General features: G+C 42.8%; 1 protein-coding gene across 1 annotated transcript in view; it reads right to left on the reverse strand.

The window, feature by feature from the left end:
- wdfy4 (WDFY family member 4) overlaps positions 1-18,545 on the reverse strand; it is a gene marked incomplete at its 5' end in the record, with an annotated part of 306,077 nt that overhangs the window by 134,166 nt on the left and 153,366 nt on the right. The window contains 4 exon segments of the mRNA XM_084321866.1: positions 1,120-1,316; positions 5,352-5,448; positions 8,510-8,604; positions 9,325-9,486. Coding sequence (XP_084177992.1) covers positions 1,120-1,316; positions 5,352-5,448; positions 8,510-8,604; positions 9,325-9,486 — 551 coding nt within the window.

Here is an 18,545-nt window from a genome sequence, read left to right on the forward strand (position 1 = left end):
AAAGGAATATATCATCAGCCAATGGACATATGGATCTACCAGATGGCGATCGATAACTGGGAAATGCTTTCGGGGATCCAACCGGCCCACGGTAAGATCTTTTTCACGTAAATTACATGCTGATCAGGGCTTGTTATGATAGCCATCCACCCGATCAGCGAATGAGGCTAATGAGGCTAACGCGGTTATTGGTAATCAATAATCAGAAACGGCATCCCCCGCCCCCCCCCCCCCCCCCCCCCCTTCATGCATTCATGGTGGACCATCATACCGATCATATGCAGTTTGAGTTTTAACTGTAGCTTCTGTATAGCCGAAATGCCATTGGATTTAACGTTATTAGCTATTAGCCCTGTATCTCGCCTTCCAGGAAATATCCCAGCCGAAATCCCTTATAACGCTTATATTCAAGACGCTATAAAATGAGAACGTATTGATGAAAAAATTATTTCTTTAAGCCATTTTGAAGGGACGGTTTATGGTGTCAATTGACAATGATGATTGGACAGATAGCAATAATATAAAGTATAGATTTAGCTCTACAAACAGCCCCACGGACTATGCAAGTCTGTTTAGAAATGCTGGTCTACAGTGATTTTAGACGGATCCAAATGGCCATGAATGTGTTAACAGCTCCCTTGTTTTGTACAGAATGCCAACAGATTTGTCTAATTTACCTTTGATATATAGTATACAGTATGTGGCTTCCAACAGAGTTTGTGATCTATAATCACACCTAAGAATTTTGTTTCATATACTCTTTCAATTTCAGTTCCATTTAAATTCAGTTTAATTTCACAGTCGGTAGGAACACCACCAAATACCATACATTTAGTTTTGTTTTCATTAAGAGACAACTTATTCCTATCAAACCATTTCTTTAACTTGATCAATTCCCTTTCTACTGTTTTCAATAATTATTTTATGTCCTCCCCTGAACAAAGTAAATTAGTATCATCAGCAACTGGTTTAAATAAACAATTTTATATTATTATTTCCAATCTTTGCTGGACAAAAGTTTTGTATGAAAGGAATTAAAAGGCCTGTCCCAGATAATAGGCCAGTTGAGTTCAGTGATTGAAGCAATTATTTTTTTCTCACAATTACAAGACTACATACCCAGAACAACAAAGGGCTTCTCCATGCCCCATGATCCCGTAGACACGCCCTCTCTGAACAGATCCTGTTGGCTCTGATTGGCTAGGAGGTGTGTGAGTAGGAGGAGCCCTAGCTGCAGGGTGGAGGGGTGGAGGTGAGGATGGAGAAAGAGCAGGAACCAATCGCTGCCCAGCGTCTGGAACACGGCTTTCTGCTGGCTGGTGGGGAAACAAGACCAAGACCAGTTAATACCCTGCCTGTCAAAGACCAAGACCAGTTAATACCCTGCCTGTCAAAGACCAAGACCAGTTAATACCCTGCCTGTCAAAGACCAAGACCAGTTAATACCCTGCCTGTCAAAGACCAAGACCAGTTAATACCCTGCCTGTCATAGACCAAGACCAGTTAATACCCTGCCTGTCAAAGACCAAGACCAGTTGGGCGGCTAGGTGGTGTTTTGGGCAAGGCGCTCGCCATCAACGCTGGAGACGCTGGGTTCGAACCCAGCTCTCGGCGTTGCTATCAGCTTGGCTGGTCGTTCATACTAACACAATTGGCAGTGTTAGGGGTGGGAAAGCTGATGGGTGGGTCCTGGGCGTTGTGGACAGCAACCCCTACAGTTCGGTCGGGGCGCCTGCACAGCGAGGGTAGGATCTGGAGGGAGGTAGTGTGACCTTCCACACGTTACACTCTCCCGGTGAGAATCTGCACTGCCAGGCTGGCTGCCAGCTGGCTGCACATGCGTCGGAGGAAAGCATGCGACAGTCTCCGGCCTCCCGGACCAACAGTAGGGGGGAGTGCGCAACAACCAGGAAGGGGGTTGGGAATTGGCATAACGACTAACAGTGGGATGGGAGAAAAATCGGAAAAAAAGGAAGGGGGAAAAAGATAATACAAAAATAAATAAAAAAAGACCAAGACCAGTTAATACGCTGCCTGTCAAAGACCATGGTATAGTTAATACGCTGCCTGTCAAAGACCATGGTATAGTTAACATGCTGCCTGTCAAAGACCATGGTATAGTTAATACGCTGCCTGTCAAAGACCATGGTATAGTTAACATGCTGCCTGTCAAAGACCATGGTATAGATAATACCCTGCCTGTCAAAGACCATGGTATAGTTAATACCCTGCCTGTCAAAGACCATGGTATAGTTAATACGCTGCCTGTCAAAGACCATGGTATAGTTAACATGCTGCCTGTCAAAGACCATGGTATAGTTAACATGCTGCCTGTCAAAGACCATGGTATAGTTAACATGCTGCCTGTCAAAGACCATGGTATAGTTAACATGCTGCCTGTCAAAGACCATGGTATAGATCAGTGGTTCTCAACTGGTCTAGCCTCGGGACCCAACATTTTCCTTAGTCATTAAGTCGCGACCCAACATTTTTAACCACTATGATTTATGTAAAAAAAAGAATATTTGCAGTAATACGCAATCTTTCAAAACATGAAATAAACACAAAAAAGTGCAACTATTGCTAAAAACCCAATGAAATAAAAGAATAATAAATAATATATGCTTCTTAGCAGATTTCTTAGCTTAACATAACAGACCTAAGTTTGGGGGAACTAATGGGATAACTGGGGTTGCAACAAAAGTGCAACTAGGGCTAAAAACCCAATGAAATTAAATAATAATAATAAATAATTATTATAATGGGAGACTGCAACTCGAAACTGGCCCCTGTAAATGTCCGAACACAACCCCCGCCAACACCCCCCCCCCCCCACTCCTACCCCCCCCCCCCCCCCCCCCCCCCCCCAACCACCTCCAATGTACAGTCCCACCCCCACCTACCCAATCCAATGTACAGTTTCTACGCCTAATGTATATACTCTTTTCTTTCTGGACTCTTTTTGTATCACAAATACAGTACTGTAATTGCAAATCTGGTATGTCATAAATGTATAGATGTAGCAGTACTGTCTATCTGTATGTCATGTATGTCATATATGTTACGATGAATTGGAAATGGGGGACCCTGGTGGAAACAAGACGAAAGTCTTTCTCTGGTCTGCATCCCCTTAACAATTGTATGTATTGAGCTGTACTGCACTGTACCCATTCTGCAATCTGTTAATAAAGTTTTCATTCATTCATTCATTCTTAGCAGACTTCTTAGCTTAACATAACAGACCTAAGTTTGGGGGAACTAATGGGATAACTGGGGTTGCAACAAAAGTGCAACTAAGGGCTAAAAACACAATGAAATAAAATAATAATAATAATAAATAATATATCCTTCTTAGCAGACTTCTTAGCTTAACATCCCAGGGAACTAATGGGATAACTGGGGATGTTGTTTGCTCCTGACAAGAGTCTCAAAGTCTGGGGTGATGGTAGACAAAGCAACTCTGAGGTCATGCTCAATGTCCAATCTGTTCCTCCGCTTTGTCTTCAGCTGGACCAGAGCTGAGAAGCCACTTTCATAAAGTTAGGTAGTGAAAAAAAAAAAATTAAAAAAAAAGTAATAAAAAAAAAACATTTTTTTTTTTTTTTTTTTTTTTTACACATCCGCGACCCACTCAAAATGGCCCCGCGACCCACTTTTGGGTCGCGACCCACCAGTTGAGAAACACTGGTATAGATAATACGCTGCCTGTCAAAGACCATGGTATAGATAATACGCTGCCTGTCAAAGACCATGGTATAGATCAGTGGTTCTCAAACTGTGGTACGCGTACCACTAGTGGTACTTGGTGGTACTGCTGGTGGTACTTGAAAACATTTCCAAAAAAGCAAAAAAAAAAAAAAAAAAAAAAATTTAGTCAGGCCACTGAACTTACAATAGAAGCAGGCCAGGCCAGTGTTTCTGGTTGTGGCGGCGCGATAGTTAGATAATATAAGTGGGGAACAACCAGGAGATCACTGTGACAGAGAGTAATGCAGTCTAAACAGTCATAAATCTTTAATTCAACTTCAGCCCTGATCATAACCATTTATTTTTAGATTTTTTTGTAATTGCTGCTAATCATTGACACAAGCCTGTAACAATCCCCCCCAGAAAAATGTACTTTGCATTTGATATATTGAAAATATTTAACTTTTTGTGTGTGTGTTTTTTTTAACAATAATTTGTGATGCCATCACACAAACTGGCATTTAAAGGGTAAACATTCAAAAATGTATTGAATATGTGTTTTCTTTTCTTTTTTACAATAATTTGTGATGCCCATCACAAACACTGGCATTTAAAGGGTAAAAATTCAAATATTCCTGCACCAGAATGCAGGAAATTAAGTTTTTGTAACAAAATAATTGTGTGTGTGTGTGTGTGTGTGTGTGTGTGTGTGTGTGTGTGTGTGTGTGTGTGTGTGTGTGTGTGTGTGTGTGTGTGTGTGTGTGACTGTGTGTGTGTGTGTGTGTGTGTGTGTGTGTGTGTGTGTGTGTGTGTGTGTGTGTGTGTGTGTGAGTGTGTGAGAGAGAGAATGACGGACAATTGCTTGCTGTGTGAGAAAGAGAGAGAGAGAGAGAGAGAGAGAGAGAGAGAGAGAGAGAGAGAGAGAGAGAGAATTAAGTACATTTGCTGAAATACAGTTGTTCTTAATTTTCTCACTTGCTATGTGAGAATGTTAGTTATTATGTTCTCAATGCCCCTTGCATTGTATGAGTTGTGTGGAAGCGTTTGCTAGTTCTAGTGCTATCCCTTTGTACATTGTGGCTGTGTCTGACAAAAGTTAACAATAAATAATGGTATTAGGAATACATTTGCCTCCTGTGTGAACTGTGCATAGCTGAATAGACTGTATTTTAACGCCGGTCATATGGTGGTACTTGGAGAGCCAGCTACGTTCTCAGGTGGTACTTGGTGTAAAAAGTTTGAGAACCACTGGTATAGATAATACCCTGCCTGTCAAAGACCATGGCAGAGTTAACATGCTGCCTGTCAAAGACCATGGTATACTGTAGTTATTTTCTGTTATTTTTTATAGTTATTTTCCCTTTCTGTTTCCAGAAAGTCTTGCTATCAAGTGTGCAGAAGTATTCTTCTCATTGTCAATAACAAACATTTTCATGAGCCCTAGTGTCACGGAATAATAATCTGCACATAAAGGATGTACATTTTCAATTCAAGCTAAAAAACAAAACATGATAACTTGACAGAAGCAAATAACATCATACTGCCACAATAATAAAAATAAATAAAACTTTCATTTTACTGGTCTAGTTTTGATTCTGAGGAGTAGTAAAGCATTGCTCCCCTGTGGAGGGCGTATCAGTCAAAGTGATGTCAAGGATACTCACTCTACGGTCAAGGGACTGTCTGGGTTGAGGAGTTCACAGAGAGAGAGCAGCAGCTGGTTCCGGATCCAAACTAGACTCGCTTGATCAGAGTTCTGGGCTGATGGGACAAAAAGACACGTATGGGTCACTAAATTGGTAAATGATAATTCAGTTGATCAAATCATTCATTCATAACAGAAGTCAGGTTGTGTTAAAAATATGCTGTGTGTTGTGTTCATTCATAGTTAAAGACAGTAGAGGTTGAGTACTTTATTATCTAAAGATGGTAAATTTGTGTTGTGTTCACTCATAGTTGAAGACAGTAGGTGGAATACTTTATTATCTAAAGATGGTAAGTTAAGAGTGTTGTGTTCACTCATAGTTGAAGACAGTAGAGGTTGAGTACTTTATTATCTAAAGATGGTAAATTTGTGTTGTGTTCACTCATAGTTGAAGACAGTAGGTGGAGTACTTTATTATCTAAAGATGGTAAGTTAAGAGTGTTGTGTTCACTCATATTTGAAGACAGTAGAGGTTGAGCACTTTATTATCTAAAGATGGTAAATTTATTGATTGATTGAAAACTTTATTAACAGATTGCAGAATGGGTACAGTACAGTACAGCTCAATACACACAATTGCAGACCAGAGAAAGACTTTCTTCTTGTTTACATCAGGGTCCCCCATTTTCAATTCATCATAACATATATGACATACACGACATACAGATAGACAGTACTGCTACATCTATACATTTATGACATACCAGATTTGCAAATACAGTACTGTTTGTGATACAAAAAGAGTCCAGAAAAGAGAGTATATACATTTGATGTAGAAACTGTACATTGGAGGAGGTTGGGTAGGTGGGGTTGGGTAGGAGGGGTGGGTGGGTGGGGGACACTGTACATCTGTACAAACAAAACTGTACATTGGAATATTGACAAAACCATACTTGGTCATTTACTGTACATTGGAGGGGGTTGGGTTAGGACATTTACAGGGGCCAGTTTCGAATTGCAGTCTCCCGTAGGTGCTCTTTGAGAGTGTTTTTGAAAGTGGGTAGTGATTCACATTCCTTTACAGCTGTGGGTAGGGCATTCCACATTGATGTGGCATAATTGCGAAACGTGTTTAGTCCCTTGTTTGAGCCGAATCTGGGTTTAACATGATTTGTGGAGCTCCCTCTGGTGTTGTGATTGTGGTATTCACTGACCTTTGGGAAGTATTTTGACATGTACATGGGTACCTTGGTCGTGTAGTGTATCTTGAAGACCAGGCCCATTGCAAGTTGCTGTACTCTGTTGTCTACTCTAAGCCATCCTAGGTTGTCAAAGTGGGCAGGGGTGAGGTTCAAGTTCAAGTTTCAAGTTTCTTTAATAGTTGTCATACAGAAGTACAGAATACTTTTATACAAAATGCTTCTTACTGTTACGCTCCAGAGACTGTGCAAGACAAGATAAGTATGAAATAAAATAACATAGTATAGCATGTAAATTAGAAGTAAAAAGTGTTCAGTATAGACATATGTACAATGTTCGATGCAGAATAGACGTAACTGAGTTACCATATAATATACAATACTATGCAGTGTACTAATATACAATACTATATAGTGCAAGGCAGAAATGGGATGAGGTGCAATTTAGGTACAATTTACAGTAGGTGTACGAGTTGTAGTGCAAATCCTTTATCAATAAATATAAAGTGTGTTTGTGTGATCTAAAGTGTGGAGAGTGGGTGCTGCAGTGTGTTGTTTGTTTAAGTGAGTGTGTGCGTGTGGGTGTGTGTGCTGTGTGCATTTGATGGTTGTTGCATAGTGTTTATTGTTCGTTTAGCAGCCTGATGGCCTGGGGATAGAAGCTTCTTCTGAGTCTTTCTGTGCTCGCCTTAAGACTCCGGGTGGTACCATGAGGTGCAAGCATAGTCATAGTACCCTTGAATGAGTGCTCCTGCCAGAGTCTTCAGGGTATTCTTGTTTACCAGAGAGGAGATCCGGTACAAGAATCGAGTTCGTTTTCAGAGTGATGTGTTCACTCATAGTTAAAGACAGAGGCAAAGAGGATGATAGACTCTTTTGAAATGTGGACGCTGAGGAAGATGCTGAAGATAACATGGAAGGCTAAGATCAAGAATGAGGAGGTACTGAGAAGAGCGGATATGCAAGGAGGACAGCTGCTGGAGAGGTTGAAAAAGAGAAAGATGGAGTTGTGCAGGCATGTTCTGAGAGGATCCAGCGGGGAGATGTTCAAGAAGGTGGTGATGGGGACGGTGGATGGAAAGAGAGGAAGTGGAAGACCAAGAAGAGGCTGGGTAGACGACGTCTGTGATTGGAGCGGAGTGAGAGGCGGAGTCACGGAGTTGGAGAGAAGAAGTGGGGACAGAATGGGTTGGAGAGTGATAGGCAACCTTCGGAACGAAGAAGCCACCTAATGATGATGAAGGTTGAGTACCTAGTTTCTTGTGATATATCACATTCACATTCCAAGTGATTTAGATTAACTTCACAACTGCAAATACATGAGCTGTCCCAAAACTGACTTAATACTGTATGGTTCTTCAGCGCAAGGGTTCAATTGTCAAGCAACCAGTTGATTGCAAACTGTTTTATGTGACAATATGCCAGTTTTGATCTACTATCCTCTAAGCAAAACAAAAAGGGAAAAGAATACTAACCTTCTTACTATCTTCTACTAGTATGTACTTTGCTACCAAGTAATCTACTGTACTATGCCTATACCATTACCTACTATGCTAATAACATCTATACTGCAGTATGCACTCAAAAAAGCGTCAGCTAAAGGCTAAATGGCGACAGTGGCTCAGGAGGTAGAGCAGTCGTCTGGCAATCCGGAGGTTCCTGGTTCGATTCCCGCTCCTCCTGGGCAGCGTGTCGATGTGTCCTTGAGCAAGACACTTAACCCCTAATTGCTCCCGATGAGCAGGTTGGCACCTCGCATGGTTGCCTCCACTGTCGGTGTGTGAATGTGTGATTGTGAGTGACCGGGTAAAATGTGAGGAACAAATTGTAAAGCACTTTGGATAAAAGCGATATATAAAAAAGCAGCCATTTACCATTTAAATGTAAAGTGTAAGCAGGAACAGGCTGATGTAGTGCTAATGCAGGACAGATGCATAGAGGACAAGGTCATGGTGTGTCCATGTGTCGTGTAGCGTACCTGTCGTGTCCCCCGTCGGACAGCTGTCAGGGACCCCCGAGCGTTCCCCCCCGCCGCTGGGAGGAGGCAGTGTGTAGACCAGGTAGAGTCCAAGTCTGACCAAACACAAACACACACTTAGACGTACACAGTGACGCTTTCCCAGGATCTTGTAGAAATAATAACGTGACAGAATGCATTAAAGTGAACTCTTTTCAGCCTCAAGGACCTCCTTTGTCTGTCTGTTATTTTTTTATTTTTAATTTTTACAGCTTTATTGGTCACGCAGGACCGACAGAGGAGATGGCGAACGGGAGGAGAGGTGGGGAGGACATGCGACAAATTTACGACGGGAGCTGGGATCGAACCTGGGTCGGCCGCGTAGGTGCGCGAGGAACTATGGTATGCGCCACGAGGGCGCCCCTTTGTCTGTCTGTTTAACTGTGCATATGATAATAAACAATCTTGAATCTTGAATCTTTGGTCTCGGGGACCAGCAAGACAATAGTAGTGACACTTCCAAGTACTGATTCTATTAAAACTAACATTTACATTCCAATTAAAAATAGAAAATATCCCTATATATCTATGTCCGCCAGGTCAGGAAGTGGTCAGCTACATCTCTGGCCATTATTACATTTAGTATCATTATTTCTTTTGTTTTTATTTCCCCCAAAAGATCTTATTTTCACGTATAACCTTTGTGAGAGTACCTACTATAATCTATACAACAAATGTCAACCATAAAGATTCACAGCAGCTTAAAAAGTTGGGTAAACTATTATTTGACAAAATCAAAACCCTAGCTACACTGAGGGCCCCGTTCGACAGCATACCTGCATATGTCCTGGGTAGTGAAGTGGCCTTTCAGAAGGCGCGTGATGATGCAGGCGATGACCTTGACCTTCCTAAAGGTCACCGTGGGGTCGGAGAAGAGGAAGAGCAGTTTTGGTAGCAGGCCCAGACTGTGCATGACCTCTGCATTCCCCCTCTCATCACTGAGGATGAACGGGGGGAGAGAGAGAAATATTTTACTTATTCAACTAATCAATCAATCAAAAAACTGTAATAGTAGTCATTCAATAAATGAATAAATAGCAAGAGAGAGGCGCGCACACACACACACACACACATGCACACACAGAAAGACATCACGTGAACATCATAATCTGTTCCCACAGACAGAACATCTAATTCAGCAGATCCCAGCCCTCGCTCGGTCTGTCTCTCCGGACTCCGTGACTGATTCCGTGGGACAGTCAGCGCATAAAAGAAAAGAAAAAAATCTAACACTAACTAACCTTACTGTCATGCACTTGTCCTAATAAACTAACCTACACTGTAGCACTCAATGATGAACATTGTTACTCAGCTGATAGAGTTGTACGCTTCCTGATGACTTGTCGTACAGAACTTGTAAGTCGCTTTGGATAAATATCAGCGTCAGGCAGCTAGGTGGCACAGTGGGCAAGGCGCTCGCCACCAACGCGGGAGATGCTGGTTTCGAGCCCAGCTCTCGGCGTTGCTACCAGCTTGGCTGGTCGTTCATACTAATACAATTGGCAGTATTAGGGGGTGAGAAGCTGGTGGGTGGGGATCGGACGTTGTGGACAGCGACTCCTACAGGTCGGTTGGTGCGCCTGCGCAGTAGAATCAGGAAGCGACGAGGGCGGCGTGTCCCTCCCACGCAGACCCTCGCCGCTGAGAGATTGCGCTGTACAGGTGAAAAGATGCGATGGCTGCCTCCTCAAGTACCGGAGGGGAGGGGCTTCGTCCACATTGCAGCCGGCTTGTGGGAGGCATGGCCTAACAGCGTTCGAGACAGGGGAGGGTAGAATTGGACAATGCGAAATTGGGGACGGGAGAGAAATAGAAAAATGGGGAGAAAAAGTAGATAAAAAAATATATAAATGTCAGCGTCAGCTAAATGACTAAATGTAAATGTAAATGTAATGCATTGACTGATGGTGGACATTCCAGTGATACATCCTCGGTGACCGAAACCTCTCTTGTTTACCCTCTCCAGCACGTTACAGACCTTCAGGTTAGATTGTAATTATGCCACGCATAATTCTCCGGGGGGGTCTCCGGTCATATCAGGACAACTGCGTCTGGAAATTGTCTCGACTTTTAGCCTTTATCATATTTTCATACCAGCGCTTGTTTTTCCTATGTTTTTTTGTTGTTGTTCTTAGCTCTATTTATTTTAATAAATATTTTTTGCCGGCTTCGCTCAGATCAGATGGCAGCGTAACTTTTCCGAGCTCCGTGACCACTTCACTTTAATATTAATTACGATGCTAATTTTACGACACTCACATTATACCTCGTAGATATGGCTAAACAAATACCGAACAAGATTGGAACATTAAATGAGGTTGACGGTGAATTTATCAGGACTTTGTTCCGTGCTGAGCTCGATGCTAGCATGCTGCAGCTAACCAACAGACTGGACTCGCTCCAGGAAGATGTAGCTACTGTAGCGTGACCACGCGGCTCTCTAGGGTGGAAGAAGAGATGGCAGAGGTGGCGGTCGTAGCTGAAACCAACTCCACCGAGATCTCGGCGATTGAAGACAAGTTCCTTTTTTACGAAAATAAGATGGTTGACCTAGAGGACCGGAATAGAAGGTGCAACATCAGAATATACGGCTTGCCCGAAAACATTGAAAACGATGTGCCGATTCAGTACCTTGTCCGTCTCTATACCAGAGATTAAGCGGGCGCATAGAATATTCAGGAGCGGTCCCCCTGAAAAGGGCGAACATCCACGCGCCTTTATATTTTGCTGCCTGCGGTTCCCTACACGTCAGGCTATTCTCCAAGAGGCCAGGAAACACCCTCCAAAAGTGGGATTTCAGCGACTACACCGCCAGACGTCGCAGGGCCTTCTCTAAGGCTATGGGAGTTGCTTGGGAGAAGGGCATCGAAGTCTACCTATTATACCCTGCGACTCTGAAGATCAAGATTGGCCGCGGAGTTGTCTCCTTCAACCGCCTGTTCATGTCGCCGTCCGAGGCGGAGAGTTTCCTTCGAAGCGGCACGGTGCGCCCCCGGCCGAGGATGGAGAGCCGGCCCCGGCGGAGCAGGCAACGGGCACCGGGGAGTGACAGGCCTCGGAGCCTTGGTATGCTAAGCGCGAGCTATGCTAACTTTCCGGCTCTCCAAGCTAACACTGTCGTTACCACTCGCCTACCGCGGCTTTTCGGACCAACAGAACGGTAACACTCAAGGTTTATCTACACTGTATAATTCCAGAAACGGGTATGCACACTGACTATTTTCAAGTATAATTCAGATGACTTGTGCTTTTTAACGCATTTGCACACATCCGATCACGTGATCGGGATCGGGGCCGATCACGTGATTTTCCGAAGATCGGGATCGGCAAAAGAAAATAAAAAAATCAGCAATTTTTTATTTTTACTTTTTTATTTTTTATTCAACAAACATGACCATGTTCACGTCTTAAACTCATACTGAGGCCTTCGTTTTGGTTTTAAATTGCATATCATCATTCATTTATTTATTGTCACACAGAGCAGAAGAATTTTGCCAAAACAAACCAATAGTATCCAGCTGCAGAACGGCAGACCAGCCACACTCTCAGACCCAAATACATTTTTATTTTTATTTTTTAATCCCAATTTCTCACATTACATTCACCCTGAATGTTGACGTTATCCAGGTGAAAAGTTAACTTCATAAATCATTTGATGTATAATTAAATCAAAGGAAATGCGTTTGGGTCTGAGAGTGTGGCTGGTCTGCCGTTCTGCAGCTGGATACTATTGGTTTGTTTTGGCAAAATTCTTCTGCTCTGTGTGACAATAAATAAATGAATGATGAGGGCGGCTACGTGGCGTAGTGGGCAAGGCACTCGCCACGAAATGCTGGAGACGCTGGGCTTGTCAGTTCGAGCCCAGCGCTCCACATTTGCTTTCAGTTTAGCTGGTCGTCCGTACTAATACACATTGGCCGTATTAGGGGGTGGGAAACTGATGGGTGGGGATCGGGCGTTGTGGACAGCGACTCCTACAGGTCGGTTGGTGCACCTGCGCAGTAGAATCAGGAAGTGTCGGGGGCAGCGTGAGCCTCCCACGCGTTACTCCTCGCCACTGAGAGATCGAGCTGCGCAGGTGAAAAGATGCGACTGCTGTTACCTTAAGTACCGGAGGGGACTTGTGCTATGTATGACTTAGTCCACATTGCAGCTGGCTTGTGGGAGGCAAGAAACAGCGTCCGTGACAGGGGAGGGTTGAATTGGATGATACGAAATTGGGATGGGAGAAAATATAGAAAAATGGGAGAAAAAGTGGATAAAAAAAAAAAAAAAAAATGAATGATGATATGCAATTTAAAACCAAAACTAAGGCCTCAGTATGAGTTTAAGACGTGAATATGGTCATGTTTGTTGAATTAAAAAAAAACGTAAAAAAACAAAAAAAATATATACATTATTATTATTATTATTTTTTTTTTATATCGGATCGGGAAATATCGGTATCGGTAGATACTCAAAATCACATGATCGGGATCGGATCGGGAGCAAAAAAACATGATCGGGACATCCCTAGTTTTAACGTATCTGCCGGTCGAGGGGGATGGTCCTTTCTCGGCGGAGCTACCTACGTGAATCAGGATATAACAGGCCTTAAGCCCGATTAAACTAAGCTTGGGGCGTGCTGGTTGTCCAGCTCTCCTAGCTAACATTGCCGTTGCCACGTGTCTACTATGACTTTTTTGCTCCAGCTGAATGATAACGCTCAAGGTTTGTATCCACTGTGTTATCTCAACGACGGGTACGCATGTTGCCCTTTTCTCAAGTTTAACTCAGACAAGCTGTGTTTTAATGCACCTGTTTTTATCGTCTGCACTTTGAACTTCGCATTGAACTCTGCATAGATTTCTTCTCTCAGTTGAGTGAAGTGGGTTCCTTTTTTCTAAATTGTTACAATATACCTTACAAGTTATTGGTATGGTTAAGATACATAATGTTGTTGTGGTTGCTGTGCTCGGTCAAGGGTGACCAACTGATGTTTGATCGATACCGGACAAGTATTCTGATGTGAGGGAGGGGGGAGGGAATGGGGGATTGTGTTGTTTTTTGTTTTTCTTTCCAGTCGACTCGCTCTGTTTTATTTTAGTTTTCACGCTCACGCTCGGAACTCAATAGGACCTTAACAAGTGGATATGTATCTATTATGGTGTTCTACTCCAAACTAATTACATTCAGTCATACTGCAGCCTTTTTAGACTATGGCTAATTTGAACATATTGATCTGGAATACAGGGGGTCTCAATATACCGCATAAACGCACAAGTGTACTAACGTGGCTAAAAAGGAAGGAAGTGGACCTTGCTTTACTGAGTGAAACGCACCTTTTATTGGCGGATAACGCAAGACTGGCAAATACATTTGACCATAACATAAGTTCTTCTTCTTTTAGCACCAAGGCCTGTGGGGTAGCCATAATAGCGAAGCAACATTTGAATATTAAACTGTTAGATGTGTGGTCTGATGCAGATGGTCGAATTACTATTGCTAAAATAGAATGTTCTAACCGGAAAATTGCGCTGAATTCTGCATACGCCCCTAATTTGTATGACGCTAACTTTTATGCTGTACTGCAGCTATGTTGAACCTACCTGATTACTCATTAATAGTAGGAGCTGATTTTAATGCAGTTTGGGGTCCATTGATTGATAGATCCAATCACGCTGAAACCTCTGATCAGAAGCAAGCTACCATAGCCCTACAGGCCTGGTCTAAGCACACGGGGGTAATTGATATGTGGCGATCGCTCAACCCATCCGCAAGAGATTACTCCTTCTTCGTCGAGACACAAAACCTTTTCCAGAATTGATTATGTTTTTTCTTCCCCACGTCGCTTTGGTAGCTTTGATTTTGACTTATTGCCCATAGCTCTTTCAGACCACAAAGGTATCCTCCTCAAGGGTTCACTCAGTAAAATAACGTCCTGCGCCCCTAGATGGCGCTTTAACTCAACACTACTGAAAAATGGAGAGTTTAACTTGCAATTAAAAGAGAAGCTCACTGAATTCCTGCAATTTAATGCTGGCTCGGTACAGGACCACAGAATTCTATGGGATTCGGTTAAGGGTTTTATCAGAAGTAACACTACTCTCTTTGCATCTAATCTCCGCAAGGGACGTCTCTCTAAGCTGGTGGAATTGGAAAAGCTTCATGCCACGTTGATCTCTTCATTGCAGCACAACTACTCTAGTCCAGGGGTTCCCAAAGTCGGGGTCATGACCCACAGGAGACCCACAGTCAGGCCACTGAACTTAGAAGCAGGCCAGGACAGTGTTTCTAGTTGCAGCAGTGCAATAGTTAGATAACCTAGGTGGGGAACAACCAGGAGATCACTGCAACTCACACAAGTTGGAGAACTATCTCTCTCTCTCTCTCTTGCTCTCACACACACACACAAAAGGAGCCGCATGTGATTGGTGGAGGCGGAACCCTTACAAAAAACTGTTGTTGCTAATCATTGACACATGCTAGCCTGTAATAATCCCCCCCAGAAAAATCTACTTTGCATTTGATATATTGCAATATATGCCATCACGCACACTGGCATTTAAAGGGTTAGAATTATAAAATGAATATGTGGTGTTATGATCAGGGCTGAAGTTCAATAAAATATTGTATTATTTTCAATCTGACATTACAAAAAAACAGAAAATCCATCAAAATCAGTGTTGTTGCTAATCATACATATGCTAGCCTGTTTTTTAACAATAATTTGTGATGCCATCACAAACACTGGCATTTAAAGGGTACAAAAAAAAATGCCTGCACCAGAATGCAGGAAATTAAGTCTTTGTAACAAGAAATGTCCTGGTGGGGGACCCCCAGACCCCCTGCTTAAAAAGTGGCCTGACTGGGGCTATATTTTGCACTATATTTCCTGGCCTGAATGATTTCCCCAGTCCGGCCCTGGTTAAAAGCCTCCAATGCTTATTAGTGTGTGTGCGTTTGAACGTGTGCATGTTTCAACCATACATTTCCATTTATTAAAAAAATATAAATAATATATATATATATTTTTTTATATATATTTTTACCTCCTATAATAGTGGGGGTCGCGGCTCTCTGACACAGTTATTTTTGGGTCGCGGCCTGAAAAGTTTGGGAACCCCTGCTCTAGTCGACTGGAGCTTCAAATTAAGGTAGTGAAAAAAGAGATTAACTCCATTTTAAGACAACAATCTGAATTTCAGATGCACAGAACAAGACAGCACTACTACTTTCACAGCTCCAGGCCTAGTCACCTACTAGCTATGAAGATACGTGCCAGTGAGCAATTTGCAGATATCCCTTCCATCAAGAACCAGCAGGGGGAGGTAACCACAATATCATATCTGTTTTGCTCAAGAAGGTATAATTACTCCAGCTTGGGTGACAGGATTACGAATGACTTCAACAGATGGTCCAAATAAAAAAATTCATTACAGGCCTGTGCGTCAATAATTCAAATGAATATTTTACCCAGAATTTACTTCATCAGCTCCATGCTCCCGTTACCTCCTCCTGTTGGTTACTGGCAGAAATTGCACTCTGCCTCATATAAATTCGTTTGGAACAATAAACGCCCGCGCTTGAAGAGATCCACTGCCCAAAGGAGTAAACTCGATGGGGGCTTAGCATTTCCAGACTTTAAATATTATTTTCAAGCTTTCTCTCTGAGACCTCCGATCACTTGGTTTGACGCTCAAGCAGCCGTGTCTTGGCGACCATTGGAGGAGAAGATGGTGTCCCCATATAGACTTCAGGATATTGTGTATACCAGCATATCAATTAAGCAATGCAAATTACGATTTGGCCCTCTTATCACACATGTGATCCAGACTTGGCGTGACACCCAGAAAGTGTGTACTAACCGCCATCAATGGCACACGCATTCCCCTCTATTTAATAACAATTTACTCCTTATTGGAAAACAACCTATTAGGTACCCTAGATGGGAAAAGAAAGGCATCCACACGTTGGGGGATATCTTCGATAACTCTGGTCTCCGCTCTTTCCAGGATCTATCCAATGGATATGATCTCCCCGGAACGAAAAAGCTGATTGCCTCACGTTGGATTCACCAAGACAAACTCTGCCCGAAGGTATGGATTCTCACCTATCTTGATGTGATATATCTGGAGATATCCACTGCACGTGTTATAGGTGTTAATGAATCCAATATTGCAATTTGGTTGGCTGCGGTGGAAAAGTTAAAAGAACGCATATAAATTTGGACATTTTTATTACTGAATAATATATTATGTATGTAACTCACGTTGAGGTCCTGGGGTGAGCGGGGGAGAACGAGCGAGAGTCCATGTATCTGTTTTTATTTTATTTTATTTTCTTATCCACTTTTTCTCATTTTAAATTTTTTTCTCCCATCCCAATTTCGTATTGCCAATTCTCCCCTCCCCTGTCTTGAACGTTGCTAGACTATGCCCCTCACTGGTCGGTTGTAGTGAGGATAGAAGCCTTGCATCAAGTGTCCCCTCCGGTACACGAGGAGGCAGCCTGTCGCATCTTTTCACCAGACAGCGCGGACTCTCAGTGGCGAGGAGTAACGCGTGGGAGGCTCACGCTGCCCCCGATACTTCCTGTCTCTGCTGTGCAGGCGTCACCCAACCGACCTGTAGGAGTCGCTGTCCACAACTTCCAATCCCCACCCATCGACTTCCACCCGCTGACTCTGCCAAATGAGCCAGTATGACGGCCGGCCCAAGTCGAAGGCAATGCTGAGACTGGGATTCGATACCGGAGCCTCTTGCATTGGTGACGAGCACAATCTCCGCTACGCCACCCAGCCGCACCTATCTGTTTTTCTTTTATAATTATCTCTCATTTTAAGTCTGTTGGAAATGTTTTATTTTTATGTTATATGTCTTGTCATTATTATTATTATTGTTGTTGATGTCATGTGATTTGTGTTATGTCATAAACAATGTATTGAATAAAAATGTGATATTCTATTCTATACTATTGCTATAAATATATGTGTTTCATTACATATATAATATATACATACATACTAATTATTCCCCTGTTCTATTCTCCATCCATCTATCATCCATAATGTAGCAACACTATATTATCACCGACATCCAGTTGGGGGATCCCCTTTGAACAGCCCATCTGAGGTTCCTCTCCTCCACGCCGCCTGTAGTGCTTCCCCCCCCTTTTGCTAGGTTTTTAGTGAGTCGTTTCTTATCTCCATTGGGGAAAGTCTGGGAGTGTCGCATATTTGGATTTTATGGCGATTTTTGTTCTTAATCTATTGTGATGTTTCTTCTTGACTTGTACAAGAAGACTTGTACAACCCATGGGGGCAATTCCATGTGATCTCTGGCTCTACAAATACATTTTGATTTGATTTAATTTTGATTTGTCTGACATTATGTGTGGCGCAGGCAAGCTGGCACGCTGTTGCTGAATGTCCCCAACCACCCATCCACAAGAGAGCTGGATCCCCCTCTCCACCTCAGTGTCTCCCAGGTGGCCAGTGGGAACACTCCTCTCAGAAGCTTGTTTAAGCTACATGTACCTCGTTTGTGTACGTGTGTGGTAATATTGACGTTGTATTTCATAAATAATATGTGTGAATAATTAGAGAGTCATAATGTAGGAGAGACAGACATTTCACACCAACCCCCTCGCATGAGAAGGCTGCATACCCAAATGGTATATAGGGGAATAGTTACAAGTCACAAAGCCCTCACTCAAACTGACTGTATGTAAATGCTGATTACATGCTGAAGAGTCATGGATCTATTAATCAACTGTTTAGTATCAAAAGAGTAAACCATAATATTAGAAATAAGGTTTGAAGGGTGATTACACTCGTGTTAAAGAAGTCATCACAGCTACTCTGCCAACTAGCAGGGGTGACGAGAGCTACTCTCCACCCCCACTCTGTGATCAGATTAGTACTATATGGTAATTTGGCCCAAAGTGTATTCACACCCCCCACCAGAAGGACATCAGGGCAGCCCCCCCCGTGAGAAGACACACAGAGAAACCCAGA

Source organism: Notolepis coatsorum (assembly GCF_963971535.1).
Source record: "Notolepis coatsorum genome assembly, chromosome: 9".
NCBI lineage: Eukaryota > Metazoa > Chordata > Actinopteri > Aulopiformes > Paralepididae > Notolepis > Notolepis coatsorum.